Source organism: Phoenix dactylifera, chromosome 11 (assembly GCF_009389715.1).
Source record: "Phoenix dactylifera cultivar Barhee BC4 chromosome 11, palm_55x_up_171113_PBpolish2nd_filt_p, whole genome shotgun sequence".
NCBI classification, from domain to species: domain Eukaryota; kingdom Viridiplantae; phylum Streptophyta; class Magnoliopsida; order Arecales; family Arecaceae; genus Phoenix; species Phoenix dactylifera.
In genome coordinates this window covers 24,687,375-24,704,334 of record NC_052402.1, presented here as the reverse complement: position 1 = coordinate 24,704,334, position 16,960 = coordinate 24,687,375, and the positions used below count along the sequence as shown (strand labels likewise).

The following is a 16,960-nucleotide window of genomic DNA, read 5'->3' as shown; positions in this document are numbered from 1 at the left end:
CACCCCTATTAAACTATCTCATTCTTTTCTTTTATTTTATCTTTTGAAAAAACTTTGAAGAGAGAGAAAGTACTTTTTCTCAGACAGCACCAGCATAAGCTGCGGCAGCGACAGCAGAGAGGGAGGAGGGGGGAGCGAGGTAAAGCAAACAGAAAAAACACTAATGAAAGAAAAAAATCCCCCCAAATTGTTCAAAAGAATAGAAAATTCTTAAACCAAGGCGAAGCCCGCAAAAGCGTGCCCATAAATCGCTCCCGTGCATCGCCACTCCACTTTAAAGTTGGCCCCGGCCGCAGCGCCAAGCCTTGCACTCAGCCAGCGAGAGAGCGATTAAAAAAACCAAATAAAGCGAAAGCGAAGCACCAAAGCGCTCTCGTCTTCTTCGCCACCTCCTCTTCCTCTTCCTCCTCTCTCTCTTTATCTCTTTCCAAATGGCCGCCGTGGGAGCCGGGGAGAAGCCAGGGATACGGTTCCGCCGCGCCGCTGTGGCTGTTCCGGCGGAGGGGGCGAGGGTCTGAGTCTGTGATGCCGGAGGGAGGCGGCGCTTCTTCTCTCCAGCTGCCGAGGTGCCGGAAAAGAGGTGTTTTGGGGTTTTCTGGTGGGGTAAAGGTTGGTTTTTGCTAGGGTTTTTGGTAGGAGGAGATGGCGATGGTGGTGGCAGGGCAGGGAGTGGGGAAGGAGGCGGGGAAGATGCAGCAGGGGATGGAAGCGGGGAAGTATGTGAGGTACACGCCGGAGCAGGTGGAGGCGCTCGAGAGGGTCTACAGCGAGTGCCCCAAGCCCAGCTCCATGAGGCGGCAGCAGCTCATCCGGGAGTGCCCGATTCTCGCTAACATCGAGCCCAAGCAGATCAAAGTCTGGTTCCAGAACCGCAGGTAAAAAAAAAAACGAGGCCAGAAAGCCAGGCCAGGTGTGGGATTTGGTGAAGAAAAAAAAAACGGTTCCTTTTTAGATTTTTAGGTTTTTCCATTTCGTTTGTTCTTCTTTTTCGTTTGATTTTTAGTGGAAGCAGGGTAATGGATTAGAAAGCATGGATCTTTAAGAAATTGACGAGGTTTTTGATGCGTTTTCTTTTTTCCCTCTTCGAACTAAATACCCCAACGGCCACGTTTGTTTTCAGTAGTTCTGTGGCACATTTAGCTCGAGTGATTCGTTGTTATAAGCCCAGATCACTTCGATTTTAATGTTGTCTTACTACATTTTTTTTAGTTTCAAATTCCTGGTTAGAATGTTTGTTCCAAAAACATATGGGTTTCCTGTGGTGAAATCCTCAAACAAATTTGCGAGAATTTGGGTATTAGTTTTTTTTTCCATAAAGAAGCATTTTTTACGTCATAAATATTTGTTCGTCTTATTCGTACCACACTTACTGTCTCGAATAAATATCATATTGTGTTTTCTGAAACTCATGTCTGCTGATGATTAATATACCGAACTTTTTGCATCATTTTGTCTGGAATTTTTTTTTGGAGTCATTGGACATAAAATTTTAAATTCAGCTCGCTTAGTTAGTGAACTATCTGGGATCTTTATCCGCCGTTCTGTTCTTATTTTTGTTGGATTGAAAAATTCCCATTCTTCAGTTTTGTTTGCTTCATGAGAAGGTTGCCATGGTTCTCGGACATTCTAACTGTGCTTAACCCTATAAAAAAAATCAACAGATTTGCATCCGGATTCATATTGTACGGTAACTGGAAGGGAAACATTTATTTTTTTGGTCCTAATTGTTAAGACCTATTCATTGGATGAACTTGGAAAGGAGTTAACTGATCTTAAAAGCTTTTTCTTTGGTTGTCAAGTTCTGCCTTCACGGAAGAGGTCTGAACTATTACCAGAAAATGGAGGAATGGACTTCACCATGAAAGTTCATTACTCTTCCCTTGAAACTGGTCCTGACACGAAAGCTACCTTTCCGTATTGCATTGTTGGGAAGCAGAGTTATTGGTACTAGAAGCTGGTTCTGTCATTGAAAACGTTAGGTATGAAATATTGCAGTAATCATTGAGTAGGGTAGCGAACCAACACCAGCTTAGGAGCGAATGACTCTGAATCCAAAAGTTAATTAGGCTACAGTGATGACATTGTTTAATAATAGTTTGTACCATCAATTGATGTGCCTGTAGTTTAATGTGTAGTTTCTCTTGGTGTTATTCTATTGTATTAAGAGGCATGTCGGTTTTGAATGCTATTGGAAGGCTCTTCTTTCTTCTATGTTTTACTTGTTAGCCTCTGATGTTTGTTATTTTACCATTGGAAAATAGATGCCGCGAGAAACAAAGGAAGGAAGCAAGTCGTCTCCAGACGGTTAACAGAAAGCTGACTGCCATGAACAAGCTGTTGATGGAGGAAAATGACCGGCTGCAGAAGCAGGTGTCCCAACTTGTTTATGAGAATGGATATATGCGCCAGCAACTACATAATGTAAGCATGCTATATCATTACTTTCCTTTGCCAGGATTGAAACTAACATGCATCTGGATCATATTTTGCTCTGGCCTTTGATGCTATCTTTTGCTTTGGTAGTTTTGTTTTCTTCTTTATATCGTTTAGTATGTTCTCTGTACCCATTTGTTGTTGCCATGCTCAGCTTCACACATTGTGCTGAGGCTGAAGATTGCTTACTTGGGGCTTTCTTGATCTAATAATCAAGTTAGTTGGGTTAAATCAAAAGTTTTAGTGTTTAAATATCTGATTGCGAGGATGATCAATTATTTGTTAACTAGATCGAACAGGTTTTACTTCCATACTTATTGGGGACTAGAGAGAGTTGTGTGAACCAGAATGCCCTATTCTGTAGTTCTTGTTTACAAAGAGGAGCATTTAAAAAAGGCTGTCACTATTCTACTTGAGAACAGTAATATTTGCATGCATTTTTATCTCCTTCGGAAAATGATCTCTCTGTTTATCACAATGCAGGCATCTGTAGCAACTACAGACACAAGCTGTGAGTCTGTAGTGACGAGTGGTCAGCACCACCATCAACAAAACCCAGCACCTCAGCATCCGCAAAGGGATGCTAATAACCCAGCTGGGTAATGAATCATCCGAGTTGTAGTGTTTGTTATCAGTTTGTCTTATTGTTTCCGTTTTGTCTTACTTGCCCCTTCTGTGGTTATTTCTCTGACAGTCTACTCGCAATTGCTGAGGAGACCTTGGCAGAGTTCCTTTCAAAAGCCACTGGAACTGCTGTCGATTGGGTTCAGATGGTTGGGATGAAGGTGATAGAGGAGATCTTAATGACTTTTATTCAAAGTTTTTGTTTCCTTAAAGTTTTACCTCAAGTTGTAATTTTCTGGTTGTTTTATGATTGCAGCCTGGTCCGGATTCTATTGGCATCATTGCTGTTTCCCACAATTGCAGTGGGGTGGCAGCACGAGCCTGTGGTCTTGTGAGTCTAGAACCCACAAAGGTAAGCCAATCCTTGCAGAATTCTATCAGCTACTGGTACTTTTTTCACCCCGGCGTGCAATTGATAGATTGTTCTTTTGTAGGTTGCAGAGATCCTCAAAGATCGTCCATCTTGGTATCGTGACTGTCGTTGCCTCGATGTGCTGACTGTGATTCCTACTGGAAATGGAGGGAATATTGAGCTTATTTATATGCAGGTTTGTGCTTATGGTCTTAAAGTACATTTTCTTGGTTGTCTATGAATGTTGTGAGATGCAATGTCATAACTTGGCGTTTCTGCATTGTTCTCTTTTTTCATATTAGACATATGCACCTACTACTCTGGCATCGGCACGAGACTTTTGGACGCTTAGATACACTACAGGTCTTGAAGATGGAAGTCTTGTGGTAAATACTTTAATTTCAGGAAATGTAACTCTTTTATTATTTTACAAATTTTTATTTTTTGTGAAGACATTAAACTTTCTATTCGAGTTATGCCCCTTATTGCTCTCATTGTCTTATCTTTTTTGTTTTAAAAAATCCCTGTTATATTAAGCCTCATGCTGTAATATTTCTTGTAGATCTGTGAGAGATCATTGACTCCTTCCACTGGTGGTCCTGCTGGTCCACCTGCTCCGAACTTTGTTAGAGCTGAGATGCTTCCCAGTGGTTATCTAATTCGACCATGTGAGGGTGGTGGTTCAATGATTCACATTGTCGATCATATTGATTTGGATGTAAGGTTTTTTTATGCTTGAACTCCTTATCATCTCGTCCATTATTGAAATTTCATTTTATGGATTTTTTCCTACCTTATGCTTTAGGCCTGGAGCGTGCCCGAGGTACTGAGGCCCTTGTATGAGTCACCAAAAATTCTAGCACAGAAAATGACCATTGCTGTATGTTTCTTGTCTTAATACAAGCTTGTCTGTGCTCATATAATGCGAGTGTAGTTGATTTACTTTTGGATTTGTTTTATTAGGCATTGCGTAATATACGGCAAATTGCACTAGAAACAAGTGGTGAAATTTCGTATGGTGGGGGGCGTCAACCTGCTGTATTGAGGACCTTTAGCCAGAGACTGAGCAGGTAAACTACTTGGTGTCACATGCCGTTGGTTCATTACCTCTTGCTTACCTTCATTTTCATTTGACTTGAAATCCAACTGGAATAAATTCAGAGGTTTCAATGATGCTGTGAATGGCTTCGCCGATGATGGTTGGTCCTTAATGGGTAGTGATGGGGTTGAGGATGTAACTATTGCTATAAATGCATCACCAAACAAGCTTCTTGGATCGCATGTCAACTCTTCAACAATGTTTTCTGCCATGGGTGGTGGCATCTTATGTGCAAAGGCGTCCATGTTGCTGCAGGTTTGACTCAATCTTAGAGCTATATATTGGCAAAAGAAAATGGAATGGTTTTATGTTATTGCATATATGAATTAAATACATTTTATAGTTTGACTGTGCTTTTTAGAGATACTATATTATCACCAGAAATTTTAGAAAACAGTTAGGAAACCTCCTTTTACTTTTGATGGGTGTGTTCAGTTAATACAGGCATCATTTTTTTTTTCTGGACCAAACCTGAATAAAGTAATTCATTGTTTTGGGTGATGTAGAATGTGCCTCCTGCTCTACTCGTTCGTTTTCTGAGGGAGCACCGTTCTGAGTGGGCTGACTGTGCTGTTGATGCTTATTCTGCTGCATCCTTGAGGGCTTGCCCATATGCAGTTCCTGGTGTGAGGGCTAGTAGTGGTTTTCTGGGTGGTCAAGTTATACTACCTCTTGCTCATACCATTGAACATGAAGAGGTAACCCTTCAGCCTTCAGCAAAAGGCAATTCCATGTGCTCATGGTACATTTTCAATGTATATGTCTTATGACAACAATGATTTATCTGCTTGTAATTCTAGTTTCTGGAGGTGATTAGGCTCGAGGGCCATGGGTTCAACCAAGATGAAGTAGTTTTGTCAAGAGACATGTATTTGCTGCAGGTTTGTCTTTTGAAATATGATGATGGTCTGTATGCTTTGGAATCAGACATCGGTTTGCTTAATTTCTTCCCTTATAATGGCAGCTGTGCAGTGGTGTTGATGAAAATGCAGTTGGTGCCTGCGCACAGCTTGTATTTGCACCTATAGATGAATCTTTTGCAGATGATGCCCCCTTACTTCCCTCAGGATTTCGTGTCATTCCGCTGGATCCTAAAACAGTTGGGTAACTCAACTTGTTTACTATTTAAAGAAATTATTAGTTTATGGGCCATTATTTTCTCCATGATCGGCTTCCTAGATTTGATCTATATAATTGATTTCATTTTCTCCATGTTACAAATGCCATTCAAGTGCTTGTCCTTTTCTTTTAATGTTATGTTATGGTTTGACAATCATCTTCTGTTTTTGTCATATGGCTAGCTTGCCCATGTTGTTGGACTTCCTTTTGCCTTCCATTAGTCCTCATAGGCATCGGTATTAAGAAAAACACATGCCATGCACCCAACTGTTAACTAAATTGAACTAAATGATAAAGATTTGATACTTTCATGCACAATGCATGCAGTTCTATTATCTCTGAATATTGTGACTCCGCTAACATTTCTTTATCCAACAAATGCATCTAGATTTTCAATGGTTTTGTATCAAATAGCATGATTTCAAATGGCTACATTTCTGTGGCAGGATGCACCGGCTGCCAATCGAACCCTTGACCTGGCATCCACGCTTGAAGTTGGATCTGGTGCTGCAGCCCGCTCTTCTAGTGAAAATGCTTCAGACACTTATAACTTGAGGTCTGTCCTGACAATTGCATTCCAATTCACATATGAGAATCATCTCCGGGAAAGTGTGGCAGCAATGGCACGGCAATATGTTAGAAGTGTGGTGGCCTCAGTTCAGAGAGTTGCAATGGCAATCGCACCTTCAAGGCTTGGCTCACAGATAGGGATGAAACATCCTCCTGGTTCGCCTGAAGCACACACTCTAGCACGATGGATTTCCCGGAGCTACAGGTAATGCCTTTTATATTATTATTTTCATTTATAAATGTTGCATGCTGAATCATTTGACTGAGTTGAATTAAGAATTTTAATCTTTAACAAATGAACTGTTGCTTGAACTTTAAAAACACCAAAATGTTTCTAGTCATATACTTTAGTAGAGGCCACTTAAAAGCCACATAATTCACTCTATGAAGTATACAACTCCTTTGTCATGTTGCTTATTTGCATTAGTTGGTTTGTATTTGTAAACCTGACCATGAATGGTTGGGGAAGAACTTGATGGTTATCGTTGTGGTTATGATTTTAGTTGTATTTTGGCCACCACAGTTTTTTGCAATTTGAAAAATGTTCTTGTTCTGATAATCTTTGATATTTGATAGATCCGATAATTAGCTTCATTAAAGCACATAAGGTCTAGAAAAAACAACTGCAGCTATCAAGCTTCCTTTGTTTTGGTTTTAGGCACTTGAACATCATTCCATGGGGACAAAATATTATTCTGTTCTGCCACATCTTTCTAATCTTTCTCACAAGTATACTATTTCCAAGTCAGTGCCATTTCATTCTCTCAAAAGAAGTTTGTGCCATCTAAAGATCAATCCTCTCTATCAATATATACTAAGTAAATTCTAACTGTCAAATTTCGTGGATAATCTCTAATCACCATTGAGGCTCATTTGCATTGCCATTGTCATCTTTAAAATATCTCAGGTTTCACACTGGAGTAGAGCTCCTCCGTGCTGACTCCCAAGCGGGCAGTGACTCCTTGCTGAAACTCCTGTGGCATCATTCTGACGCAATCATGTGCTGTTCTTTGAAGGCAAGTGTAAATTTTCCTTCAGACTTTGAAAACTCTTCTTCAAACGACTTCAATGGATTATAGAATTCCATTTTCCTTTGTGCTTTATCACGCAAATTAAGTTTTTCTCTGTCACTTTCTAACACCTTTCTACATCTGCTGCAGTCTTCCCCGGTTTTTAGCTTCGCAAATCAAGCAGGTCTTGACATGCTGGAAACCACGCTTATAGCTCTGCAAGATGTTACGCTGGAGAAGATTCTTGATGATAGTGGTCGGAAGGTACTTTGCTCAGAGTTTAACAAGATAATGCAAGAGGTAAGAAGAGGACTGAACTGCTTTTAGATCTTCTTGTACCTTTCTGTGGTTGGTTCTTTCAATCTCACTGCCTTACATGCTCATTCCCTTGTAGGGCTCTGCTTATCTCCCTGCTGGCATCTGCTTGTCGAGCATGGGTAGACCTGTGTCCTACGAACAGGCTGTGGCATGGAAAGTTCTGAATGACGAGGACTCGCACCATTGCCTGGCTTTCATGTTCGTGAATTGGTCTTTTGTTTGAGCCACCAGTGGCTTTAGCTGTCCTAGTATGTTGTTCCTGGATGAACTCCAGCATCCTTATCTATGTAATCTTATGCTTTTGGACAACTTATATAGATCAACTGAGGCCTTCTCCTGGGACCTGTCATCTATGTTATGGGAACATCAGACCAGTATTATGCTAAGATGATGCTTTGTGGTGTTTAATGCCTCCTGTTTTTCCTTTGCTCCGGCATATTGATGCCCTGATCATATACCTTTTATTGTTTTCCCATGTTATATACTCGTATTGCCAGCATCCAGTGCAGCTCCTCGTTGTTTATCGTTGCCAACATCAGTTCGTTTAAGGCGTGCAGGGGGATCTAAGCTCACGATGTTCTCTAAACCTATTCCATTCTGATATATATTTATCTTTGTCTCTCTCTATGCGATCTATAGATGTCAATTACCTGAACAATGTGATCTGGTCCTGTATATGATTGTTCCTCAACCATGTGTCATTAAGATCCCCGATAGAGGTGATTCAACTCTTTCTCCGCTGAGTGTTTGATTCCCATGTGTTTCTTATAAACCTCGTGTCTTTCTGACCTTTGACAGACCTTGTACTCTCTTTACTTTGGTTTACATAGTTGGATGGAGTGACCCCATTTGACAAAACCTTTGTGACCATGTCAACTTGAACTATACCAGTCCTGGCTGCATTGTGTTTTTTTGCAATAATTGGCCGATGATACTGAACACTGCTGCTTAAACCAGTATCCAGAGGCACTGTATGAAACTCACCACCCCTTGGAAAACAAACACGGTAACCTTGTTACGGGTCTATACTTATTACCAGTGTTACGGACCTTCCCTAAGAGCTTCTAGAAAATTTGTATAATTTGGAGGACGGTATTTGTCTCGAGTGCCATTCCTTGCCATGCCAGTGTCTTCACGTGTTATATTTTATAGCCGTCTCGAGTGCCATTCCCTTGCCAGGCTGTGTGTCTAATATGAGATATTTTTTTTTGAGCATTGCCATCAACATCAAGAAACAAAATATTTTAGAAATAGATACAAAGCGGATCAAAAAAATCTCTCCAAAATAGTATGCAGCAAAAGAGACGACCCAATCAGTAGCTTGATTTGCTTCTTGGAATACATTAAATTTGTATTTCTTAAACAATCACACAGACATTTATTTAGATGGTGCTGGGGTGAGGATATAAGTAAGGATGGCCATTCTATCTATCCGCATCTAACATTCTTCAGCAGAGAGGGGGTTGGGGTTGCTATGCGGGGAAGGAACTCCTCACCCTCCTTTTCTTTTTTTTTAGCACAAAAAAAAAAAACAATCACACAGGCATACAGGTAAATTATTTTTATAAATTGATGAAAAAATTTTAATGGTGATATCACCACAAGATTTTAATCCTTGAGGCGAGGTTGGTGGCCCTGCATTAAGTTCAGTTTGACGGGTATGGTCGCATTATTCAGCATTGAGGTGTTGGTGCACAAAATCTGGTTTAGATTACAGACAAAATTATACACCAGACATCGAACCAAAGGCCGCATACGGTCAGAGACGGAACTGTGCTCGATACCCGACTCCATTAAATCCGACAGCCGTCCTTCCAAACGGAAGCCAACGCCTTCTCGATCTGATTCGACTGTAGTTGACATCACATCCATTCCTGTCCAATCAACCATCGACGGCCCCGATCCACTCATCTCCCCACCCCTGCATTCCGTGTCTTGCTTCCACCCAGCGCCCGTAGCCTCCCATAGGCCATGCCTCCCGTTTCTAATTGTATCCCGGGCTAATTTTTTTGAAGTAAAAAAAAAAAGCTTATGATGACCGTATGATTTGACAGGAATTGGCCTCTTGTCGTTAGCCATCCCTCGCACCTACGACATTATCTCAGTACGCCCACCCCACTAACCGAAAAAAAAAAAAAATAATGTAATAGACCCAGAGAGAGACAAGGATCGTATCATCAGCATATAAATCTTTGTCCCCCGACAGCACCCAGAGCCCCCGATTTGACTACATTATCTCTTCTTCATCCACCCCGCGCTCATAATTATTTATTACTCTAATAACAGAGACACCAAATCACTCGCCCATAGATTAATGCCCTTCCTTCCAAATTAGCAGCTTTATTCCTGCATTTGATGCACCCATTCATGTCTCCTCTGGGATCCACCTAACCGTGACATGGTCATCTCCCTGGCGACCAACTATTATAAAATATAAATGGTGCAGTTGGGCCCTCAGGCGTGACAGTTTACACGTTATCAGACACGGCGTGGTTTCACTCCCTTACCTCCATTCTGTCGGTACGCTCGAATCAGCATCGCTTCCTTCTCCGTCCCCGCCGTGAAATCAATGCCGCCGGAACGCCACGTCATTAGGGCTTTACTCATTAATTACGGAGATTTTTTACCTAAATGCCCTTGACATGATGCCATATTACATAGATTATTCCCTCCTAGCGGTGCCACGATTTGATCGCGTGATGGCATCTCTGACAGGGGATCGTGAATCAGACGGTTACGGATGTCCAATCGCAGGAAAAACCCAAAAAAAAGAAAAGGAAAAAAAGTAGGGGTTTTGGAGAGCATTGATGGGACGGCTGGGATGGTACGGCAGTGACGTACGGATCGATGGCTCAGCGTGGTCGGGAATTAGCGGGGTCGATGGCAGGCGCAGCGCCTGCCGGTTCTGCTTCCGTCGCTGTCGTGTGGGCCCACCTTTTCCGCACCAGGCCTCATTGGACACGCGTCGGAATTTAGTGAGCCCGTGGTCTCCTCGCCAACCGTCCTCAAAAGCCTCGCTCTACGCACCCGTCAGGCGCGCCAGGCGCTCAGAGGCATGCGCATGACGCACCCTGTCCGCCACCCACAACGCCCCCTACGCTTCCTCGAAATTACCAAACTGCCACTGAGATGGCCACTTGGTGATTTTATTTATGCCATAGCATGCATGCATGGATGGGGAATGGATGGATGTGATGTGGTCTGTAGCCATGCATGCGGCGGTGATTTTAAGCTACGGATACCGGTAAATCTACCACGTCGTTAATGGAGACAAGAGTGTAGAGCCGAGCTAAACTTAGGCTTAGGAGGGAGGTGTTTTAAGTCTCGAGGCGTCCTTACCAAACTTAAAAAAAAGTCTCGAGGCGTGTTAAAGACCTAAAGTGCTCGCTCGCTCGCTTGCGCGCGCGCTCTCAGTGTCATGGGGCTCTGCTGAGGCACGGGGACGGAAGCCATGGTTTTCGAGCCTCTCTCTCTCTCTAAAGGCGTGGGCTTGCGCTTTTGTCCCCCAGCTTTTTCCCCAAATCTCGATCCGCGGCAGCGAATCCGTCCACCACCAACTCCTCCCTTGTTTCTTCTCTCTCTCTCTCTCTGAGTGACAAGACTGGCGTGCGCAGGGCTTGGGCAGCAGCACCTGGTTGGAGGCCGGCGAGGATCCCGGTGCCTAATTGGGGTCGGAGGGGGGACTAGGGTTCGGAGAGTGAGAGCATCATCATGGCCTGATGAGGCCTATCCGAGGGGAATTAGGGCCTCCTCCGTTCACCGATTTGACCACTCCCAGAACTGGAGATCGAGGCGATTCGGTTTCCCGGATCTCATAATTCCCTAGCAGGGCTTTTTAGGGTTTTTCATTAGGGGGTTAATTTCAACATGGATAAGAAAACTGCGTCTAAAATTATGCGTGAAACGCGTTGGTATTTGGAGAGCCGGGAATCGCGTTTTTAACCAGGGGGAGTACAGTGTGGGTCCGCACTAGATGGACGGTTGCGATTTGCTTCCTGTGGGACCCGCGGTTTATTTTCAGGTGTGGTGGATCGGCGGAGGTGGGTAGAGTTAACGAGAGCCGGGTAGGTTGGGTTTTCCCCCAAGTTCTTGTTAGTTTAGGGCTAAAAGAAGGGAGAGGGAAAGGGAGAGGGAGATGGGGGAGGAGGAGAGGGAGACGATAAGGGCAGCGTCGGAGGAGGTCTCGCGGCAGTTCAAAACACTAATTAATGGCGAGGAGGTCGAATCCGTGAAGCAACTCCAACATCTCATGTAATCTTTCTTTGGGTTTTTCGATCCTTGAAATAATTCTCTCTTTAATTTTTGAGGATGATCTGTGCTCTCTGATCTATTTGTTTGTTTTACTGTTCTTGAGTCTAGATTATAATAATTGGAACGGTGGAATTGGCGGTAGGGATTGAACTTTGTCTCGAATTAGGTTTGTCTGGTCAATGGGGCATATTTAAATTCCTTGATAATTGAGTTGGAATGCCGTAGGTTATGATTCTCTAAGAGCTTAATCTATGATTGATTTTGAAACATCCTTTTTTTAGGTTGTTCATACATTTTTAAGCTTTTATATGTTATTTCCATAGCTTATAGTGTGAATGTGATAAGAGTTGGTAATATATGTAACGCTTGACCCATCTCATGTGAATCATCAAGTCTAGAAGCAGATTATGTAAACTTGCATGATCGATGTTGTTATTGTTCTATTCATAGATGTAATTGCTTGATCCCATGCAATATCTGTGGTTAAATTTGTTCTTCTAGTGGGATATCAATGTGCTAGTTATACCACTCCCTAGTTGCATAGTTTCTCTAACTTTCTCTGGTGGTTAATTTTTTGTCAGTCGGTAGAAGGAGAATAATCTTTAACGGACGTGCAAAACTAGAATCGGTCCGGGCTCTATTTGATGAAGACTGTGATGTGGTTATATCCAAAGAATTAGGTGCAGGAGAAAACTCAAGAAAGTCAGATTGTGAAAAACATGAAACTAAGCTTGTGGAAATCATAAATGTAAGTGAGAAATCGATGTTAAGTAGTACCATTCATAACAAAGGCCAAAGTGTGCGCCAAATAAATGGTCAGTGCTTGTATCTCATGGCTCCACTCAAATATATAAAATCGAGAAGAAAGCCCTCTTTGAAAGAATAGTGCAAAAGCATGTCACATTAAATGAGCAACAATGTTTACAAAGGATGCAGGTGTTGCGTAATTAGGTGTCCTGAAGAATCTGATAGAATAATTTATGAACTAGACTAACCAACAGTACATGGTATACGAGATAGGTTGGTATGATCCAATACTGTTCAATATACACCATCATGATATGTAAGGCGTTTATTGTATTGGCAACATTATTATATGGTTAATCTTCTAGAGATCTTCTAAAATGGAATATTATTAGTAATGAAGAATTGCATAAATAGGTAAAGTGACCTTCCAATTATATCGTACATTAGCTTGTCGCTAAAGCTTGTATGACTGCTGAAGAATTTTTGTGATTCAATATTGTTCTCATGCCCATGCTCTCAAGAAGAATTTCCCAGATGAAATAGGCTCAACAGCTGATGTGTTGCCCATCAAACCCAATTTTATGGCCATTCCATTTGTGCGTTCTTTTTCATCAATAACGAAGCCTGATTCCATGCTGTTGTTTCATTTCTGACACAAAGCAAACAAAATTTGTGGGATTCTTTTTTGGCATACTTTAAGAGAACTGTAGGTCCACTTCCAAGGAACAAGTCAATTGACGATATCATACGAGAATATACTTTTAAGAGATTTATCATCTCGAGATCTGATGTACTCTTTCTTCTTTTCTTTTTTTTGTATTCATTTGTTCCTTCTTGGGAAGATATTTTCTTTCTTGCTCTTCATGTAATTGGAGTGAACTTAGTGGAATCTTATAACTTAGTAAATGTTAGTCATTTACTTCAGGTATTATTAACATTGTTCCTAGGTTCCTAGCATAGTTCTCTTTAATAGTAGAGCCCATGAGAAGTTGTTGTTAGTGTGATGCTCATCTTTCTCTTGCATCCACCCCCATTCCCTTTGTTCATATATTCTCTCTATCAAACTTAAGAATTTTATACATATAGCTATTAATTTATGCTACAACTGTATGTGACCTTGGGTCAGCAAATTTTGAAAGTTTGATGTGCTTTATTAAACCTATTAGTAAACAAGATTTTGTGCAAGTTTATTAACTCATGGTTCACTTTTTTATGAACTCAAAACTTCAATGGACTGAAAGAAGTTATCATTGCGATATGTAGAAGAGCATGAGGAAACTAATTTTGAGCTGTGAATTAATTACACATGTAATAGAAGTTATAGATCTCAATGCCAACCTAGTGGCCAGGTAGGTAGATGGTTGATGCCAATGACTGAGATAAGGATATGGTTGGGATCAAGGGGGAGCGAAAATCTTACAGGGGATTATGTTGGGTAAATTGTGATGTTTGTGGCCTCGATCTAATATATGGATACATGGATTGTTTGGACTGAGTATTATGATGAACCCAGCATTATTTGGTTCATGGATGGACAAGATTGTGAGTTATAGTCAAGTGTTGAGAAGTATCAATTAGTAAGGAAAAGGAGGGGAAGATCTAAGATGACCGGGATAGAGGTTATGAGGAAGGATATGTAGAAACTTGGAGTAACGTCAAAGGTGGTCATAGGAATACTTGGCAAATGAGGATCCATAAAGCCGATTCTAAATAGTTTGAAAAAGGCTAGATGACTATGATTATGATTATGGCTAGCATATACTAAAACAAAATGGTATCCGACTTTGACAATACAACAATGCATGTTAAAAAGGTTGCTTGGAGAGCTCTAATTTTTTGTCTTTTTTAATATAATAGTAATAGAATGACATGATATGAGTATTCAAGCAGGAATTATATGAGCCTTTAACTGTAGCCTCTCAAAGTCTTGATATTCTATTGTGTACATAAGCAGTACGAGAGTCCAAAGTGTAACATATAGGCTAACATGAATAACCGACTTGAGTGATATATTCACTTCAAAATAGGTTCAGCTATAAGTTTGCATATCGACCAAAGATGACCCGTTTTTGTCCATCACAGCTTATCAGTTAATGTGCTATAAGAAGGCTTTTTACCAAGGTCTGCCGTACCGGCCGATACGGGCCGGTCGTACTGGTACCGCCCTGAATCGGTATCGGATCAGCGTGGAATTCGGTACCGAGAGCTCATCATTGGAGAACCGGGACGGGACTAGTACGAGATCGGTACGGACCAGTACGTGACCGGTACATGCCGGTATGTAGAACCTCAAAACTTAACCATTCAACGAGACCGGTACGGGCCAGTACGTACCAGTACCGTCCGCCACCGGTACGTCGACCGGTACCGATACGGCGGACCTTACTTCTTACATTGTAAACTGATACATGCTTGTATTGATATCTGCTCTACTTACATGCTAACAACTGCATGATGCAGTATGATATAGACTTGACTCTTGAATCAAATCCCTTCTTCAAGACTTAAAGCTTCTTATGCATTGCAAAAGCAACTTAACCATACCATTATATGGATTAAGCTATCAATTTTCATGGATGACTATTCACAGGTATCTTATTGATAATTTCACTGTATGTTAAAGAGTAAGATGTTACATTCACAATGGAAGGTAAGTAATCTTCTGGACTCGTTTGGTCATAGTTATCCTCAAGGGAGAAACTTGTATGCAAGCAGTACTTTTCATGATTTATAGTTTGATAAGGAGCAAGCTTTCCCTTGTCCTTGTGGTTGTTGAGCTATTCTTTTTATAAATAGAATGTTTCAATTTGTTTTGTCGCATGTGTTTTCTGCCTACATTGTTGAGCTTTCCTTGTTTGAGAAGATTTAAGATGTTGTTAAGTTCTCTTTGGATCTCCTGGTCATGACTCATGACCCTATATAAGTAACATCAATCCTATGTCTATCATAGCTGGAAAGTTGAAACTAATCCATTTCCGAGCTACTTTACCTCTTCACTTTGTAGCCATTTTAATGTTACAGGTGTCTTGTTAGTAATATCTATTTGGATTTAAAGTTTTACTCTATCAGGATTAAAATAGCTGAAGGCAAATCATTTTGTTTATGCTGCTTCATTTAATTGCAGATTGGGAAGACTGCAAGATAGTAATGCAGTCTTGGCACATTTTAATGAGTACTCAGAGCGATGTTATGCTGAGGTATCTGGTGACTTTGCAGGAAATACTCAGCTTTTAAAGTCTATAAAGTCTGATCTAGACCACATTTTTACAAAATTAAGGTATGCAATGTGTCATGTTGCTCTTTCTTCCCTTGGAACAATTTTTTGCGCCATATGCATCTTGATGTGTGATTGGACGGACTAGTTGAATATATTGGTAAACAGTGTTGTTGAACAATTTTTTGTTCTGTTTGGTTATGTGGTTGAAAGGAGCAGGAGCCATGCATTTCTATGACTAATTTACAGATATCTTGGTAGATAAATGATGTTTTTGTTTTCGTCATGAATATTTTTTTGTGCTTTTACATGTTCTGGCAGGATATCTGCAGTTGTAATTTGTTTGCGTTTGTGTCCGTGCATATGCTAATTTGTTGGGCTATTTGAGCTGCAGAAGCATGAAAGCAAAGCTAAAAGCAACATATCCTGATGCCTTTCCTGATGGTTCGACAACAGATGGGGTAGACCAAAGACCTGACCTCGAGATACCTCTGCAATAGGTATTTGTACCTGTTATATCAGGGATTAGAATTTCATGGCTTCTGCGGTAATTTGTCTTGGGGAGAGAGAAGAGATGTGTCTTTCCAGGGTTTTATTGTATTGGAACATGCAAGGCACATGAGCCTGAGTATGCTGGTGGGCATTCAATAGATCTTTGAGCTTAATGGGTGCTCCAAGCTTTCCAATGCAGTTTCTGTTACGCTGGAAGATGTAATGACGTAGAGATATCAATGACTTCATGGTATTGCGGTGCATTGATTGACAAATGAGAAAAAGTGTTTTCCAACTTCTGCTCTGAATGTCATTGAATCCTTAGATGCGAAGACTGAATTTATGAGCTCTAGTTTATGCCTTTTCAGAAGAATTAATCTTTTTTATATTTCTTAAGATCTGGAGAATCGTAACAGCAAGATGGAGAAACAGAATGGGATGGCAGTGAAGGTTTTTAAAACAGTTGAATAATTAAATTGCCTGCAAAGTATTGCCTGTATGATGGCTAAATCAATAGCTTAATGTTTAAATGTCAGCTTAGGTTATCCGCTGATAACTTGGATGCTGGTTTGAGCAACGTATGCAAAGCCAAAATTGGTACTGTGTTTACGATTATTACGATATGTATCACATACCAATAGGGGATTCTGATTTTTTTTCACCTCTAATCTTGGTATTGCCCGAAATCGAGTGGTACGGCACAGCCCTATTCATTTCAGATCAGAATGGAC

General features: G+C 41.1%; 2 protein-coding genes across 3 annotated transcripts; both read left to right on the top strand.

The window, feature by feature from the left end:
• The first annotated feature begins 225 nt into the window (after positions 1-225).
• On the top strand, positions 226-7,935 carry LOC103710500 (homeobox-leucine zipper protein HOX32). Its single transcript, XM_008796230.4, has 18 exons — positions 226-875; positions 2,262-2,421; positions 2,917-3,032; positions 3,128-3,218; positions 3,314-3,409; positions 3,492-3,605; positions 3,712-3,795; positions 3,972-4,127; positions 4,215-4,289; positions 4,373-4,479; positions 4,571-4,763; positions 5,015-5,206; positions 5,309-5,389; positions 5,473-5,607; positions 6,074-6,402; positions 7,105-7,213; positions 7,358-7,507; positions 7,602-7,935. The coding sequence occupies exons 1-18, from the start codon at positions 643-645 to the stop codon at positions 7,746-7,748; spliced, it is 2,568 nt and encodes an 855-aa protein (XP_008794452.2). The 5' UTR covers positions 226-642; the 3' UTR covers positions 7,749-7,935.
• A 2,953-nt stretch (positions 7,936-10,888) lies between these two features.
• Positions 10,889-16,602, top strand: LOC103710499 (kxDL motif-containing protein 1). Of its 2 annotated transcripts, none has more exons than XM_026805960.2 (3): positions 10,889-11,776; positions 15,648-15,800; positions 16,059-16,602. In XM_026805960.2, the coding sequence occupies exons 1-3, from the start codon at positions 11,661-11,663 to the stop codon at positions 16,105-16,107; spliced, it is 318 nt and encodes a 105-aa protein (XP_026661761.1). In that variant the 5' UTR covers positions 10,889-11,660; the 3' UTR covers positions 16,108-16,602. The 2 variants fall into 2 exon arrangements, with proteins under 2 accessions (XP_026661761.1, XP_008794449.2); XM_008796227.4 differs by having other exon boundaries at positions 10,908-11,776; positions 16,132-16,528.
• Positions 16,603-16,960: the final 358 nt, after the last annotated feature.